Source organism: Salmo trutta, chromosome 21, assembly GCF_901001165.1.
Source record: "Salmo trutta chromosome 21, fSalTru1.1, whole genome shotgun sequence".
NCBI classification, from domain to species: domain Eukaryota; kingdom Metazoa; phylum Chordata; class Actinopteri; order Salmoniformes; family Salmonidae; genus Salmo; species Salmo trutta.
This window is the reverse complement of record NC_042977.1, coordinates 49,527,163-49,546,357: the sequence shown is the minus strand read 5'-3', so window position 1 is coordinate 49,546,357 and position 19,195 is coordinate 49,527,163. Positions and strand designations below refer to the sequence as shown.

The 19,195-nt window shown below is 44.3% G+C and overlaps 1 protein-coding gene across 1 annotated transcript; it reads right to left on the bottom strand.

The window, feature by feature from the left end:
* Positions 1-452: 452 nt before the first annotated feature.
* LOC115157612 (cathepsin Z) lies at positions 453-18,209 on the bottom strand. Its single transcript, XM_029706009.1, has 6 exons — positions 18,035-18,209; positions 7,877-8,040; positions 7,226-7,405; positions 6,400-6,547; positions 5,908-6,073; positions 453-1,096 (listed from the first exon to the last, which is right to left on the bottom strand). Exons 1-6 carry the CDS (start codon positions 18,172-18,174, stop codon positions 983-985), a joined length of 912 nt encoding a protein of 303 aa, XP_029561869.1. The 5' UTR covers positions 18,175-18,209; the 3' UTR covers positions 453-982.
* Positions 18,210-19,195: the final 986 nt, after the last annotated feature.

Sequence of the window (19,195 nt, the reverse complement as noted above, 5' to 3'; positions counted from 1 at the left end):
CCCAGAAAACATGCTGAAATTTCAAGCGGCCTTTTCAAAACAAACTCTTACACTAAAATAACATTATAATTTTCTTAATTTCACAGTATTATTCCAACCTCATAGTGTGGAAATATATATATAAAAGACAGTGGAAAATGATGTTTTTGACTGAACTGGGTCTTTAAACGAGATTAACGTCTTTAGAGCGGCTATCTCATTTACTAAACTAACGACGATAGCCTCGCCTGTAGATTAGTTTGTATCTGGGATTTGACCATCAGGACGGGCAAACTATCCAATCTAAAGAAAGATCGGGAGCGTAATGTAACTAACCAGATTATCCAGATTATCCTGACCTTTCCCGACCTTTCCTGACCGATGAACAGCTTTAAGGCACAATTACCTGCTTAAACCGGGTTTGTTAGATCCATGTTTTGCCGTACAAACTACAAAACCAAATGAAAAAAAAGGCAACAAAAAAATATCATTGTTTATTCTTTCAAAAACATTTGTTAATAAACACCAGTCAAATAGCCCAGTGCAGAATTAGTGTGTAGTGTGGTTTAGTGTAGTTGTGTTTGACAGTATTTCAGCGCTGTCACAAGACTGAAACATAGAGTTTGAAAGTAATCCTGCGACGGACCATGACTGAGCTGAAAGCCATGTCCAGGTCCCGTATTCACAAAGCGTCTCACAGTAGGAGTGCTGATCTCAGATCAGATCCTCCCCTGTCCATGTAATCTTATTCACTACAATCTAAAAAGGTTAAACTGGTCCTAGATCAGAACTCTGACTCTAAGACGGTTTTTAATGAATACGGGGCCCAGATGAAGTTGAATGTCCTACTATGTGAACCATTGGACAGCACATTCAGTTCATGGCAGCACTGGTCACCTGTTTCGAATGACGCACTGTATTCTCCAATATTAATATTCAGCGATCAGGTCAGCCAGCTGATGGTTACGACACCATAGAAATCAGACTCGTTTCCTCTCGTCCTCTACGTAACGATGGGGTCTCCGTAAGCACAACTCTTCTCTATGGCCAGGTTGTACCAGTTACCTTTCCCTCCTTTATAAGCACTGGTTACGATCCTCGCCCAGCCGTACTCTCCCTGCAAAACACAAAACAAAACACTGTGTTACCCTGTGCGGGTACCTCCCCCCGTTAGCCTCCGCGGGTACCTCCCCCCGTTAGCCTCCATGTTTACATCATAAATGTATAGATGAGTAAAAGACAAAGTTTGTCCCTGAGCTATAAAATCATCCAAAACAGGATCAACAGAAAGTGAAGCTCATACACTGCATGACCAAAAGGATGTGGACACCTGCACGTCAAACATCTCATTCCAAAATCATGGGTATTAATATGGAGTTGGTCCCCCCCTTTGCTGCTATAACAGCCTCTACTCTTCTGGGAAGGCTTTCCACTAGATGTTGGAACATTGCTGCAACAAGAGCATTAGTGAGGTCGGGGACTGTTGTTGGGGCGATTAGGCCTGGCTCACAGTTGGCGTTCCAATTCATCCCAAAGGTGTTCAACGGGGTTGAGGTCAGGGCTCTGTGTAGGCCAGTCAAGTTCCTTCACACTGATCTTGACACACCATTTCTGTATGAACCTCGCTTTATGCACAGGGGAATTGTTCATGCTGAAACAGGAAAGAGCTTTCCCCAAACTGTTGCCACAAAGTTGGAAGCACAGAATCATCTAGAATGTCATTCTATGCTGTAGCGTTAAGATTTCCCTTCACTTGAACTAAGGGGCCCGAACCATGAAGAACAGCCCCAGACCATTATTCTTCCTCCACCAAACTTTACAGTTGGCACTATGCATTGGGGCAGGTAGCATTCTCTTGGCATCCACCAAACCCAGATTAATCCGTCGGACTGCCACATGGTGAAGCGGGATTCATCACTCCAGAGAACGAGTTTCCACTGATCCAGAGTCCAATGGCGGCGAGCGTTACACCTCTCCAGCCGACGCTTGGCATTGCGCATGGTGATCTTAGGTTTGTGTGCGGCTGCTCAGCCATGGAAACTCATTTCATGAAGCTCCCGACGAACAGTTATTGTGCTGACGTTGCTTCCAGAGGCAGTTTGGAACTCGGTAGTGAGTGTTGCAACCGAGGACAGACGTCATTGAGTTTCTTTGACAATCAGAGGCTCAACTACAACCTTCTATAGCCAAGGAGACAAAAAAAATGTGACTTCACTTGGGGAGTAATATAATTCTGTCACTATCAATTGATGAAAACAAATCAAGTCAAATTGTATTGGTCACATACACATATTTACACATAAAAATAATGGAATTAAGAAATATATAAAATATTAGATTGACATTGCTCAGAGTGGCATTGATTAAAATACAGTAGAATACATTTGAGATGAGTAAACCAGTGTGTAAACATTATCAAAGTGACCAGTGATTCCAAGGCACAGTACAGTACCAGTGAAAAGTTTGGACACACCTACTCATTCAAGGTAATTATATATTTTTTTACTATTTTCTACACCGTAGAAAAATAGTGAAGACATCAAAACTATGAAATAACACATATGGAATCATGTAGTAACCAAAAAGTGTTTAACAAATCAAAATATATTTTATATTTGAGATTCTTCAAAGTAGCCACCCTTTGCCTTGATGGCAGCTTTGCACACTCTTGGCATTCTCAAAACCAGCTTCATAACGTAGTCACCTTCTTTGGGATGAGTTGGACCACAGAGTTAAGGAAAAGCAGCCAATAAGTGCTCAGCATATGTGGGAACCCCTTCTAGACTGTCTCTGGAGAGTCCTGCGGTTGCAGGCGGTGCAGTTGCCGTACCAGGCGGTGATACAGCCCGACAGGATGCTCTCAATTGTGCATCTGTAAAAGTCTGTGGGGGTTTTAGGGGCCAAGCCAAGTTTCTTCAGCCTTACTGAGGTTGTCTCTGTGGGTGAACTATTTGATTGAGTTGGAGGCGTGCGTGGCCACACAGTCATGGGTGAACAGGAGGGGGCTGAGCACGCACCCTTGTGGGGCTCCAGTGTTGAGGATCAGCGAAGTGGAGGTGTTGTTTCCTACCTTCACCACCTGGGGTGGCCCGACAGGAAGTCCAGGACCCAGTTGCACAGGGCGGGGTTGAGGCCCAGGGCCTCCAGCTTGATGATGAGTTTGGAGGGTACTGTGGTGTTGAATGCTGAGCTGTAGTCAACGAACAGCATTCTTACATAGGTATTCCTCTTGTCCAGATGGGATAGGGCATTGTGCAGTGTGGTGGCGATTGCATCGTCAGTGGACCTATTGGGGCGGTAAGCAAATTGAAGTGGGTCTAGGGTGTCAGATAAGATAGAGGTGATATGATCCTTAACTAGTCTCTCAAAGCACTTCATGATGACAGAAGTGAGTGCTACGGGGCGATAGTCATTTATTTAGTTCAGTTACCGTTGCTTTCTTGAGTACAGGAACAATGGTGGCCATCTTGAAGCGAGTGGGGACAACACACTGGGAAAGGGAGTGATTGAATATGTCCGTAAACACTCCAGCCAGCTAGTCTGCACATGCTCTGGGGATACGGCTAGCGATGCCGTCTGGGCCATTAACCTTGCGAGGGTTAACAAGCTTAAATGTCTTACGTTGGCCACGGAGGAGGAGAGCCCACAATCCTTGGTAACGGGCCATGTCGGTGGCACTGTATTATCCTCAAAGCGGACGAAGAAGGTGTATAGCTCGTTCGGAAGCAAGACCTCGGTGTCCGCCTTCTAGGCATTTCAAAACATTGAGTAGCAATGGTACAATGTTAATCCAGAGCGAGTGCTACAGTCAATGTGTTGATAAAACTTCGGTTGCGTTTTCCTCAGATTTGCTTCGTTAAAATCTCCAGTTACAATAAATGCGGCCTCAGGATATGTGGTTTCCAGGTTACATAAAGCCCAGTGTAGTTCTTTGAGGGCCGTCGTGGTATCGGCTTGAGAGGGAATATACACGGCTGTGACTATAACAGAAGATAATTATCTTGGGAGGTAATACGGTCGGCATTTGATTGTGAGGAGGTCGGGTGAACAAAAGGACTTGAGTTTCTGTACATTACCACATTCACACCATGAGGAGTTAATCATGAAACATTCACCCCCGCTTTTCTTCTTCCCGGAGAGTTCTTTATTCCTGTCTGATGTGATGTACTGAGAACCCAGCTGGCTGTATGGATGGGGGACAGTATATCCAGAGAGAGCCATGTTCTCGTTGAAAACAGAGTATGTTACAATCCCTGATGTCTCTCTGGAAGGAGATCCTCGCCCTGAGCTTGTCTACTTTATTATCCAGAGCCTGAACATTAGCGAGTAATATACTCGGAAGCGGTGGATGGTGTGCCCGCCTCCTGAGTCGGACTAGAAGTCCACTCCGAATACCTCTTCTCCCCCAGCGAAGTCTTGGAGCAGCCTTTGGATTAAGTTCAATTGCCCTGATGGGTACGAACAAATGATCCACTCCGCCGGTGGTGTTTTGGAGCACAAATAAACAAAATACTGCGAAGTTGCTTAGGAGCTAGAAGCAGAGCTGCCATGTCTGTTGGCACCATCTTGTTTAACCTGTTAGTGATCACTTCGCGAGCCAATCCCTTTAGCGGGATCGATTTGACAACATCCAGTGAAATTGCAGAGTGCCAAATTCAAACTACAGAAATATCAATATTTGACATTCACGAAAATATAAGTGTAATACATCAAAATAAAGCTTAACTTCTTGTTAATCCAGCCGCAGTGTCAGATTTCAAAAAGGCTTTACGGCGAAAGCAGACCATGCAATTATCTGAGGACAGCGCCCCGCATACAAACACATGAAAATCATTTTCAACCAGACAGGTGGCGACACAAAAGTCAGAAATAACGATATAATAAATGCCTTACCATTGAAGATCTTCTTCTGTTGGCACTCAAATGTCCCAGAAACATCACAAATGGTCCTTTTGTTCGATAATGTCCTTCTTTATATCCCCAAAATGTCTATTTATTTGGCTGGTTTGATTCAGAAATACACCGGTTCCAACTCGCCCAACATGACTACAAAGTATCTAATAAGTTACCTATAAACTTGGTCCAAACATTTCAAACAACGTTCCTAATCCAACCTCAGGTATCCTAAAATATAAATAATCGATAACATTTAAGACGGGATAAAATGTTTCTAATACCGGATAAAAACAACGTGAAGCGCGTTCCAGTTCACGCGCACCAAAAGACTAAAGCCCTTCAGAGTGACACCTACAAAGAACAGCCCTACTTCTTCATTTCTCAAAAGAAAAACATCGAACAATTTCTAAAGACTGTTGACATCTAGTGGAAACCATAGGAACTGCAACCAGGTTCCTATTAAATAGGGCTTCCCATAGAAACCCAATGGAAAACACAGTGACCTCAATTTGTTTTTTCCCTGGATGGTTTGTCCTCGGGGTTTCGCCTGCCAAATCAGTTCTGTTATACTCACAGACATTATTTTAACAATTGTAGAAACTTTAGAGTGTTTTCTATCCAAATCTACCAATTATGTGCATATCCTAGCTTCTGGGCCTGAGTAACAGGCAGTTTACTTCGGGCACGCTTTTCATCCGGACGTGAAAATACTGCCCCCTATCCCTAATTAAGCTATTCACTTTCTGTACAATAGAACATGTTTAAACCCAGGCATCTTTTCGGGAACGTTGAAAGTCACTGAACTCTTCAGTAACACCATTCTACTGCCAATGTTTGTCTATGGAGATTGCATGGTAGTGTATCCGATTTTATATACCTGTCAGCAACGGGTGTGGCTGAAATAGCTGAATCCACTCATTTAAAAGGAGTGTCCACATACTTTTGTATATATTGTGTATGTTGTCCAGTCTTTCAATAAGTAAATATTCCATACAAGTGTAATAATGAATGTATTGTACAAGAGAGACTAACCCAAGGCTCTCCCCAGGAGTTGCGGACCACCCAATACTCTGTCCCGTCCTCCGTCACCCCCCAGCCTGCTACTGAGATGATGTGGTTCATTAGAGACAAAGGGTGGAACTCGGCAAACACACCACCACCATACGCCTCCAGGCCCTTCGTAGCCATCACGCCACAGCTGAGGAGAGGACAGAACAATAGCCACAATGTGAGAATGAGGTTTATCAAAAGAAAGAACAATTAAAAAAACACTAGTTACAAAAGGACATTTTACTACATGTATTACATATACACATTACTCGCTTTATACATTTGAACAAACACTCAAGGCTAAAATAGGGCATTTTGTTTGATATCAAAAAGATTGTATCATTTTGAGATTCAAAAAGGGAAACTCCTATTTTCTACTTCCTGATTTAAAAAAAAAAAAACTTTTACTTGTGATTTTGTTCTTCTGACTGAGAGAAAATGATAACATGACTAACCAAAGAACACCGATCTCACCTGATAGGCCCGTTGGTGTATATCTCAGCCTTCATATGGTTTCGTCCGGACACCTCCCCGTAGTCTCCTACCTTCCACAGGGTGTAGTTCTGCACCACAGCACACGCATCAGAGGAACATGTCCCACACTGGTTGAACAGCTCACACTCTGTAGATCATAGAGATCACTGGTTGAACAGCTCACACTCTGTAGAACACAGAGATCGCTGGTTGAACAGCTCACACTCTGTAGAACACAGAGATCGCTGGTTGAACAGCTCACACTCTGTAGAACACAGAGATCGCTGGTTGAACAGCTCACACTCTGTAGAACACAGAGATCACTGGTTGAACAGCTCACACTCTGTAGAACACAGAGATCACTGGTTGAACAGCTCACACTCTGTAGATCATAGAGATCACTGGTTGAACAGCTCACACTCTGTAGATCATAGAGATCACTGGTTGAACAGCTCACACTCTGTAGATCATAGAGATCACAAGGGTGAGTGATGGATAATGTAATGTAAACTGTGAAAGTGTATTTGTGAATGTAAATTCCGCACATGGATGAGTGACGGCGCTATGAGACAAAATGTAAATGTAACAATCCATGCACCCTATTCCCCATAGTGCACTGCTTTAAACTAGCGCGAAAACGAGTTAGCAAAACGAATCTCTTATCACCCAGATCCAAATCAGGCGTTATGAGGAACTAGCACAAGTCAAAACAAGATGCAGAATTAAAAACCCAGATCCAAATCAGGCGTTATGAGGAACTAGCACAAGTCAAAACAAGATGCAGAATTAAAAACCAAAATGTTAAATTCCATGTTATAGGTCCTACTTTGGTTCCTAGCCTGATAGTTGTTGCATGTCTCGTCAGGGATGCCCTTCTGGTGAGCGTATCGGTACACCCCCGTGTGGTCTCCTCCGTAGCAGGACCCAGCGTGGCCACAGTCTATCACGTTCTGGACAGACAGATAGGCTGATGGCCACGTACCACCACGCTTGATGTTGATACGGTCTGGGGGGAAGAAAAAAACAACAAAAACGTCATCAAATGTATTGATATGATAGAGGCATGACTTTAAATAAGTTTATTAGATCACTTATGACGAAAGGTTAGCCTGTAAAAATATATTTTTTGGGCATAAGAAAAATGTAATACAGAGTGACATTGTAACAAGTTAATTGTTCACGTTAAGTTCATTGTTAATGTTGTTACATTGTAACAAGTTAATTGTTCACGTTAAGTTCATTGTTAATGTTGTTACATTGTAACAAGTTAATTGTTCACGTTAAGTTCATTGTTAATGTTGTTACATTGTAACAAGTTAATTGTTCACGTTAAGTTCATTGTTACAATGTTGTTGTTACATTGTAACAAGTCAGAGTGAGTTATACTAGTCCAAAAATGGTCAAATGTGTATTATTGGAGGAGTTTAATTTGGCAACATTGTAACAACATTGTACATGATTGTGGAGGAGAAATTACCGGCAATCGCACTGCTAGATCCCATGGCCCAGCACGAGCCGCAGTACTGTGGAATGTGTTGGTTCCTCGTGATGCTCACATAGTTTTTCCCCTCAATGTTCCTCCAGTCCCAAACTGCTGGCAGCTCAGATACATTAAGGTATTCATGTGGTCGTGGATACGTCCTGGGAAATGACAACAAACAACAACAAACAGCTCAGATACATTAAGGTATTCATGTGGTCGTGGATACGTCCTGGGTTAATGACAACAACAACAACAAACAGCTCAGATACATTAAGGTATTCATGTGGTCGTGGATACGTCCTGGGTTAATGACAACAAACAACAAACAGCTCAGATACATTAAGGTATTCATGTGGTCGTGGATACGTCCTGGGTTAATGACAACAACAACAAACAGCTCAGATACATTAAGGTATTCATGTGGTCGTGGATACGTCCTGGGTTAATGACAACAACAACAAACAGCTCAGATACATTAAGGTATTCATGTGGTCGTGGATACGTCCTGGGAAATGACAACAACAACAACAAACAGCTCAGATACATTAAGGTATTCATGTGGTCGTGGATACGTCCTGGGAAATGACAACAAACAACAACAAACAGCTCAGATACATTAAGGTATTCATGTGGTCGTGGATACATCCTGGGTTAATGACAACAAACAACAACAAACAGCTCAGATACATTAAGGTATTCATGTGGTCGTGGATACGTCCTGGGTTAATGACAACAAACAACTCAGATACATTAAGGTATTCATGTGGTCGTGGATACGTCCTGGGAAATGACAACAAACAACAACAAACAGCTCAGATACATTAAGGTATTCATGTGGTTGTTAATAAAACAGTGTTTAGGGATGGGTGATATTTTTAGAGAATGGTTACATGGAGGAAAATGGGGGGGGGGGGGGGCATGCTTTTTAACATTTCAGTCAAGGAGAGGGTTTAGTATTTGTTTTAACATAGTCATGTCATTTGTAATGATGATGAAATGTCAATATTTCTTGGTATTTTAGAATGAGTTGCTTATTAGGCTAGATATTGACATCCGATAATATCAAATGCGCTTACAGGCTATTTAGTGTGGTCTCAATCAAATGATTAATTGCCTACAGGCTATACAGTAGGCTATACAGTAGGCTATACAGTAGGCTGGCTATACAGTAGGCTGGCTATACAGTAGGCTATACAGTAGGCTATACAGTAGGCAGGCTATACAGTAGGCTGGCTATACAGTAGGCTATACAGTAGGCTATACTGTGGGCTATACAGTAGGCTATACAGTAGGCTGGCTATACAGTGGGCTATACAGTAGGCTATACAGTAGAATGGCTATACAGTAGGCTATACAGTAGGTTGGCTATACAGTAGGCTACACGGTAGACTGGCTATACAGTAGGCTATACAGTAGGCTGGCTATACAGTAGGCTATACAGTAGGCTGTACAGTATGCTGGCTATACAGTAGGCTGGCTATACTGTGGGCTATACAGTAGGCTATACAGTAGGCTATACAGTAGACTGGCTATACAGTAGGCTATACAGTAGGCTGGCTATACAGTAGGCTGGCTATACAGTAGGCTGGCTATACAGTAGGCTATACAGTAGACTATACAGTAGGCTATACAGTAGGCTGGCTATACAGTAGGCTGGCTATACAGTGGGCTATACAGTAGGCTGGCTCTACAGTAGGCTATACAGTGGGCTATACAGTAGGCTGGCTATACAGTAGGCTATACAGTAGGCTGGCTATACAGTAGGCTGGCTATACAGTAGGCTGGCTATACAGTAGGCTATACAGTAGTCTGGCTATACAGTAGGCTATACAGTGGGCTATACAGTAGGCTGGCTATACAGTAGGCTATACAGTAGGCTGGCTATACAGTAGGCTGGCTATACAGTAGGCTGGCTATACAGTAGGCTATACAGTAGTCTGGCTATACAGTAGGCTGGCTATACAGTAGACTATACAGTAGTCTGGCTATACAGTAGGATATACAGTAGGCTATACAGTAGCCTGGCTATACAGTAGGCTATACAGTGGGCTATACAGTAGGCTATACAGTGGGCTATACAGTAGGCTATACAGTAGTCTGGCTATACAGTAGGCTATACAGTGGGCTATACAGTAGGCTATACAGTGGGCTATACAGTAGGCTATACAGTAGTCTGGCTATACAGTAGGCTATACAGTGGGCTATACAGTAGGCTATACAGTAGTCTATAGAAGCACATAGCACAGTGGGCTATAGAAGCACATAGCAAAGTTATATTTATAAGAAAATGAACTTCCTTCCTGAGTCTTTCGCGCTGCTGGGCTGGTGTGAATAAAACTAGGTTGCATTACCCACTGCAATGGATATTTCAACCCTGATCCCCAGCCTGCTATGGTCTTCCTGATAAAAACGTTTTTTTGTGTGTGTGTGTGCTCCTTATTAACCAATGGCTGTGCTGTATAGGTCTACAGTGGCAGTTCAAAAGGAGAGTCAAAGGTTTCATCTGAAAATAATGTTTGATTAGGCCTAGTCCCAAAACATACACTTGGGTTATTGGCCTCGTAATGCAGTTATTGGCCCCGTAATGCAGTTATTGACCCTGTAATGCAGTTATTGACCCCGTAATGCAGTTATTGACCGCATTATGCAGTTATTGACCTCATAATGCAGTTATTGACCCCGTAATGCAGTTATTGACCCCGTAATGCAGTTATTGACCCCGTAATGCAGTTATTGACCCCGTAATGCAGTTATTGACCCCGTAATGCAGTTATTGACCCCGTAATGCAGTTATTGACCCCGTAATGCAGTTATTGACCCCATAATGCAGTTATTGACCCCATAATGCAGTTATTGACCCCATAATGCAGTTATTGACCTCATAATGCAGTTATTGACCCCATAATAAGCCAGATTCGAGAAAGCAACATTGCGATGCTCTATATCTTGCGTACGGATGTTCTGTTCCGTTTGAGAAGGAAAACGTAAAGATGAAAACCGGAGGTCAACTTAAAAAAAAAAAAAAAAAAAAAAAAAAACTTGCAACTACTATAATTGATTTTAATAAAAATATGTTTCTTGTCCATGATGCATTTACCAGAGTTATTGTCCTCATAATAAGCCAGATTCTAGAAAGTTACATTGTGATGCCGAAACTGGAAGCAGCAGCAGCTGCAGCCACAACCAATCAGAAATGGACAGCTCATGGTGCAGAAAGTAGGCAAATTCGAGAAGGCACAATTAATTTAAAACAGTCTTCATTTTAATTAGACTCTACTAACAACAAGAGGGCTTTGTGTTGGAGCCTATTTCCACATATTTCTTCATTGCTGCAGGGACTTGCTCCATTCATCCACAAGAGCATTAGTGAGATCGGCTCACAGTCGGTGAGATTGGCTCGCAGTCGGCGTTCCAATTCATCCCAAAGGTGTTCGATGGGGTTGAGGTCAGGGCTCTGTGCAGGCCATTCAATAGTCTTCCACACTGATCTCGACAAACCATTTCAGTATGGACCTCGCTTTGTGCACGGGGGCATTGTCATGCAGAAACAGGAAAGGGCCTGTCACCAACGTGTGTTGCTGAAATAGCTGAATCCACTCATTTGAAGGGGTGTCCACATACTGCTGTATATATAGAGTGAAGCTGGGAAAGACGTGACTCCGATGCATATGGGAATATCATTGTTTAGTTAATTTGACATTGAGGCGGAGCTACAACCTTCGATAGCCGAGGAGAAGAAAAAAATGTACTTTGCTTGGGAAGTAATCGAATCCCATCACTATCAATTGATTAAGCTAGTCACTTTCTGTACAATAGAAGATGTTTAAACCCAGACAGCTTTTAGGAAAACACTTGTGACCTTCTCTCATTGGGTTAAACCACAGAAGAAGAGCAACCAGCAGTTAATTAAAGCCTACTCTGTCTGGGGTGGAAAGGTAGGCCTACTCTGTCTGGGGTGGAAAGGTAGGCCTACTCTGTCTGGGGTGGAAAGGTAGGCCTACTCTGTCTGGGGTGGAAAGGTAGACCTACTCTGTCTGGGGTGGAAAGGTAGACCCTACTCTGTCTGGGGTGGAAAGGTAGACCCTACTCTGTCTGGGGTGGAAAGGTAGGCCTACTCTGCCTGGGGTGGAAAGGTAGGTCTACTCTGTCTGGGGTGGAAAGGTAGGTCCTACTCTGTCTGGGGTGGAAAGGTAGGTCCTACTCTGTCTGGGGTGGAAAGGTAGGTCCTACTCTGTCTGGGGTGGAAAGGTAGGTCTACTCTGTCTGGGGTGGAAAGGTAGGCCTACTCTGTCTGGGGTGGAAAGGTAGGCCTACTCTGTCTGGGGTGGAAAGGTAGGCCTACTCTGTCTGGGGTGGAAAGGTAGGCCTACTCTGTCTGGGGTGGAAAGGTAGGCCTACTCTGTCTGGGGTGGAAAGGTAGGCCTACTCTGTCTGGGGTGGAAAGGTAGGCCTACTCTGTCTGGGGTGGAAAGGTAGTCCCACTCTGTCTGGGGTGGAAAGGTAGGTCTACTCTGTCTGGGGTGGAAAGGTAGGTCTACTCTGTCTGGGGTGGAAAGGTAGGCCTACTCTGTCTGGGGTGGAAAGGTAGACCTACTCTGTCTGGGGTGGAAAGGTAGGTCTACTCTGTCTGGGGTGGAAAGGTAGGCCCACTCTGTCTGGGGTGGAAAGGTAGGCCCATTCTGTCTGGGGTGGAAAGGTAGGTCTACTCTGTCTGGGGTGGAAAGGTAGGCCTAATCTGTCTGGGGTGGAAAGGTAGACCCTACTCTGTCTGGGGTGGAAAGGTAGACCTACTCTGTCTGTCTGGGGTGGAAAGGTAGGCCTACTCTGTCTGGGGTGGAAAGGTAGGCCTACTCTGTCTGGGGTGGAAAGGTAGACCCTACTCTGTCTGGGGTGGAAAGGTAGGCCTACTCTGTCCTGGGTGGAAAGGTAGGACTACTCTGTCCTGGGTGGAAAGGTAGGACTACTCTGTCTGGGGTGGAAAGGTAGACCTACTCTGTCTGGGGTGGAAAGGTAGACCCTACTCTGTCTGGGGTGGAAAGGTAGGTCTACTCTGTCTGGGGTGGAAAGGTAGGTCCTACTCTGTCTGGGGTGGAAAGGTAGACCCTACTCTGTCTGGGGTGGAAAGGTAGACCCTACTCTGTCTGGGGTGGAAAGGTAGGTCTACTCTGTCTGGGGTGGAAAGGTAGACCCTACTCTGTCTGGGGTGGAAAGGTAGGCCTACTCTGTCCTGGGTGGAAAGGTAGGACTACTCTGTCCTGGGTGGAAAGGTAGGACTACTCTGTCTGGGGTGGAAAGGTAGACCTACTCTGTCTGGGGTGGAAAGGTAGACCCTACTCTGTCTGGGGTGGAAAGGTAGACCCTACTCTGTCTGGGGTGGAAAGGTAGGTCTACTCTGTCTGGGGTGGAAAGGTAGGTCCTACTCTGTCTGGGGTGGAAAGGTAGACCCTACTCTGTCTGGGGTGGAAAGGTAGACCCTACTCTGTCTGGGGTGGAAAGGTAGGTCTACTCTGTCTGGGGTGGAAAGGTAGGCCTACTCTGTCTGGGGTAAAAAGGTAGACCTACTCTGTCCGGGGTGGCAAGGTAGGCTTAACTTCTGAAAGTAACATGCTCAGATTCCTAATGACGTCTCAGATAAAATGATTTTCAAACAAGGACAGTTTTGTTGTAAACAAGACAGACTGATTTGGCGTTGGAGAAGTAATGATGAGATGAACACATAGGACTCTCACTGTCCGTTCTCTCTCTGCCCGTTCTCTCTCTGTCCGTTCTCTCTCTGTCCGTTCTCTCTCTGCCCGTTCTCTCTCTGCCCGTTCTCTCTCTGCCCGTTCTCTCTCTCTGCCCGTTCTCTCTCTCTGTCCGTTCTCTCTCTCTGTTCGTTCTCTCTCTGCCCGTTCTCTCTCTCTGTCCGTTCTCTCTCTCTGTCCGTTCTCTCTCTCTCTGTCCGTTCTCTCTCTCTGTCCGTTCTCTCTCTCTGTCCGTTCTCTCTCTCTGTCCGTTCTCTCTCTCTGTCCGTTCTCTCTCTCTCTGTCCGTTCTCTCTCTCTCTGTCCGTTCTCTCTCTCTCTGTCCGTTCTCTCTCTCTGTCCGTTCTCTCTCTCTGTCCGTTCTCTCTCTGTCCATTCTTAGCCTGTAACTTCTGTAATTTGTGTGGTATTAAAACACATTCTGCTAATATGTTCAATTATGTAGACTTGCATGAAATGTTCATAAAAGGCAATTTTTTTCTTGGATGTGCAAATACGATGATAGTAAAAGCATTGCATGAATCTATAAAGATCTTTCCACCCCTACTCTTGTCCACCGTGGTCTGTGAACCCACAACCTTCTGGCCCGCAGCCTTGCGCGCCATCAAAATTCCTGCCATGTAATGCTTACAAGAGGAAGAACAGTTTATAAAACGGCATATCTAAGGCTCTGGTCTGTCCAAGAAGTGAGGGTGAACGGTAGACGTGTTATCCGCTATCCACTTCCTGTTTTAATTATTATTTTCAGTATAGGGGTCACTTTTCTTTTTCAAGCATTCAGGTAGAGTTTGCTAAAATATACTGAACAAAAATATTTAAAAAAAAACGCAATATGTGCCAATTTCAACGATTTTACTAAGTTACAATTCATATAAGGAAATCAGTCAATTGAAATAAATTCATTAGGCCCTAATCTATGGATTTCACATGACTGGGCAGGTATGCAGCCATAGGTGGGCCTGGGAAGACATAGGCCCACCCACTTGGAAGCCAGGCCCATCCATTGAGGAACCAGGCCCAGCCAATTAGAATTTATTTTCCCCCCCACAAAAGGGCTTTATTACAGACAGAAATACTCCTCAAATGAATCAGCTGTCGGGGTGGCTGGTCTCAGATGATCCCGCAGGTGAAGAAGCAGGAAGTGGAGGTTATAGGGCCCTCATTTTCCCATGTTTGCCCACGAACAGAAGTGTTGGTAAACCATGCTGCGTGCGATCATTTCTAAGCAAAGTGTGGGATTTATCAATTTGTACTTATACTTGAGAATGTGTGTAAATTTAGTTAAATCTGTTAAATAAGGTAAAAAGGCAACATTGTGATTTGTCCAAAATGGCAAATCTTGCATTTCTGGAGGATGTGGCACAAGCTGCATTACACTGGGAGTTTTCAATGAGCGTGCAGATTTTGTATTTTTGTTGCCGAGAGCGACGCTTGGCTTATTAATAGATTTAGTTTTCCAATACATATTTTATTGTATCTCTGCAACCAAACTCTCTCCAGTATTAGAAAGGGAGATGAAATGTACCAATACCATACCAGTGCATAACCAAGTCCTCTCCACCTTGGGATTTCTGGCCACTGGAACATTCCAACGGGAGATTGCAGATCGGTCTGGCATTTCACAACCAACCATGAGCCGAATATATTGCTTCATGGTCCTTCATGGTATTATTTCATTGGCCCCCTGAATACATACAGTTTCAGTACACTGCTGTGCAACAGGCCAGAGTGAAAAAGGATTTCCATACCGTAGCTGGATTTACCAAATGTCATTGGAGCAACGAACTGCACCCACATCACAATAAAAACACCATCGTTGAACAAATTCAACTTTGTCAACAGAAAAAGTTTCCATTCTGTCAATTTGCAGGTCATCTGTGATTCACATTTGGCTTTCGTTGAATGTAGTGGCCAAACGGCCAGGTGGGAAAAATCATTCATTCATTGTGCAGAACAGTTCAGTAGGACCTGAACCTCCAGGAAGGAGCTGTTGAGGATGGATAGCTTATGTTTTATTAGCAAGCTTTTATTTGTCATGTTAGACCTCTACTAGGGAAACAATAGGTTGTGTTCATAACTGCAGGAGACCGGGGCTACCGATTAAAAACATGGCTGATGGCTCCCCTCACAAACCGCCTCAAACCAACAAGAGGCTAGGTACAACCAAGCCCACGCATGCATAAGAACAGTGGAGTGCACCATAGGCCTGCTGAAAGGGCGTTGGCTGTGCTTGTCTGGGACAGGAAGCACACTGCAATACCAGCCTAGCAAGGTTTGCCTCTGAAATGACATTCCTTCAAAATGCCATTACGTTAATGTAATACAAATGTGAAAATGTCTTTTTTAGGTTTGCTGCGTTGTCAAGGCTTGCAGCTCCACAACATTGAAAGAACTTGTTGATTGTGTCAAACATGTGAGACAATAAGTTCTGGTGCAATGCAAATGTTTTTTCCTTGTCGATTTGATTCCAATATTTGGAAGAACAGATAGCTAACACCGTAGTATGATATTGTCCTCGGTACCAGGGCTACGGGTGGTGGGAAACACTGCCTGCCTGCCTGCCTGCCTGCCTGCCTGCCTGCTGTTGTTGTTGTTTCAGGATTGAGTCAGTCAAAACATGCAGGTTGTGGGAGAGGGTCCTCAGTACCACCATCAGATGGTGTGTCTGGTATTCAGGGTCTAGGAGAGGGTCCTCAGTACCACCATCAGATGGTGTGTCTGGTATTCAGGGTCTGGGAGAGGGTCCTCAGTACCACCATCAGATGGTGTGTCTGGTATTCCTTCAGGGTCTGGGAGAGGGTCCCCAGTATCACCATCAGATGGTGTGTCTGGTATTCAGGGTCTGGGAGAGGGTCCTCAGTACCACCATCAGATGGTGTGTCTGGTATTCAGGGTCTGGGAGAGGGTCCTCAGTACCACCATCAGATGGTGTGTCTGGTATTGAGGGTCTGGGAGAGGGTCCTCACTACCACCATCAGATGGTGTGTCTGGTATTCCTCCAGGGTCTGGGAGAGGGTCCTCAGTACCACCATCAGTTGGTGTGTCTGGTATTCAGGGTCTAGGAGAGAGTCCTCACTACTACCATCAGATGGTGTGTCTGGTATTCAGGGTCTGGGAGAGGGTCCTCAGTACCACCATCAGATGGTGTGTCTGGTATTCCTTCAGGGTCTGGGAGAGGGTCCTCAGTACCACCATCAGATGGTGTGTCTGGGATTCAGGGTCTAGGAGAGGGTCCTCAGTATCACCATCAGATGGTGTGTCTGGTATTCAGGGTCTGGGAGAGGGTCCTCAGTATCACCATCAGATGGTGTGTCTGGTATTCAGGGTCTGGGAGAGGGTCCTCAGTACCACCATCAGATGGTGTGTCTGGTATTCAGGGTCTGGGAGAGGGTCCTCAGTATCACAAATGATGCCAGACACTGAGGTCTCTCCAATTACCGTCCCAATGTGCTGGTCCATAGCAGACAGTGAAGAGTCACTCTGCCCTTCTCCCATTGCACTTATACCATCATTTTATTTTATGTTTTCAAATCAAACCATTTCTTTTTAAATTTCATTAACTGTTCTGCACTCAGATGAGGCAGACTTTACCACAACTCTAACCTGCTCCCAAGTAATATTTTTTTTAAATCTTATTTGTCAAGCCATTGCTGAGGGCTCCAAAAAGTATTGTTTTGCTTCCACTTTTGGTGATCAAAAGTTATATTTCTGCGTCCGCCAAGAAACTTTTTTGTACTTGCGAACATTATACATTTTCTTCGTTAATTTACAAGCTTTTCTATGCAACGTTGGTAAATGAGAGCCCTGGCCTGGCGTGGTTACACATGGTCTTCAGTTGGGAGGGCGGTTGTAGGCGGCATATGGCAGATAAATAAACATTAAATTCTCTGGCAACAGCTCTGGTGGACATTCCTGCAATCTACATTCCAATTTCACGCTCCCTCAAACAGTTTGACATCTGTGGCATTGTGTTGTGTGACAAAACTGCACATTTTAGAGTGGCCTTTTATTGTCCCCAGCACAAGGTGCACCTGTGTAATGATCATGCTGTTTAATCAGCTCCTTGATAGGCCACACCTGTCAGGTGGATGAATTATCTTGGCAAAGGAGAAATGCTCACGAACTGGGATGTAAACAAATTTGGGCACATTGATAATTTCTGTGATCTATTACTTCAGCTCATGAAACATGGGAACAACACTTTACATTTTACATTTATATTTTTGTTCAGTACATATTTTGCTAAAGGGATGGCCATTCATTTTAATCGAATGGGTCCGATTTTCTCAATGTAACCCTAATTATAAATAACATTCAGTCTCTTATGTAACTTCACAGTAGTCTACTGAGAAACATCTTTGCGGTGACTTTCTTCTTTCTAAAAGTATCTCTGATCAACGACCACTTACTTGACAGACGTAGGTCTACCGTCCCGGATAGGTTTGTAACATGCTCCTAGCGTACTCAGGAAATCGCTATCCGCTGCGTCCAAAATGAACAATACGTTGGATAAAAATGACAACATAAACATTGTGACAGCTGACGCCATGTTGCTGTACTTCTTCTTCGTTGATATGTTTAATGCGCGTCTATGCTGTGAAGGCGGACCGGTGCCACCTAGCGTCACGGCTTGTAACTATAAACAATCTTATTCGGGTTTTATTTCTGCGCTATTACCGTTCACTAGACTTTTATACTGTTCATTGCTTATGTACAGTGGTGTAAAGTACTTAAGTAAAATTACTTTAATGTACTACTTAAGTCGTTTTTTGGGGGTATCTGTACCTTCTTTTACTATTTATATTTTTTGACTGCTTTTACTTTTACTTCACTACATTCTTAAAGAGAATTATGTACGTTTTACTCCATACATTTTCCCCGACACCCAAAAGTACTCGTTACATTTTGAATGCTTAGCAGGACAGGAAAATGGTCCAATTCAAACACTTATCAAGAGAACATCCCTGGTCATCCCTACTGCCTCTGATCTGGAGGACTCACTAAACAGAGAACATCCCTGGTCATCCCTACTGCCTCTGATCTGGAGGACTCACTAAACAGAGAACATCCCTGGTCATCCCTACTGCCTCTGATCTGGAGGACTCACTAAACAGAGAACATCCCTGGTCGTCCCTACTGCCTCTGATCTGGAGGACTCACTAAACAGAGAACATCCCTGGTCATCCCTACTGCCTCTGATCTGGAGGACTCACTAAACAGAGAACATCTCTGGTCATCCCTACTGCCTCTGATCTGGAGGACTCACTAAACAGAGAACATCCCTGGTCATCCCTACTGCCTCTGATCTGGAGGACTCACTAAACAGAGAACATCTCTGGTCATCCCTACTGCCTCTGATCTGGAGGACTCACTAAACAGAGAACATCCCTGGTCATCCCTACTGCCTCTGATCTGGAGGACTCACTAAACAGAGAACATCCCTGGTCATCCCTACTGCCTCTGATCTGGCTGACTCACTAAACACAAATGCTTTGTTTGTAAATTATGTCTGAGTGTTGGAGTGTTGCCCCTGGCTACCCGTAAATAAATTTAAAAAACAAGAAAATGGT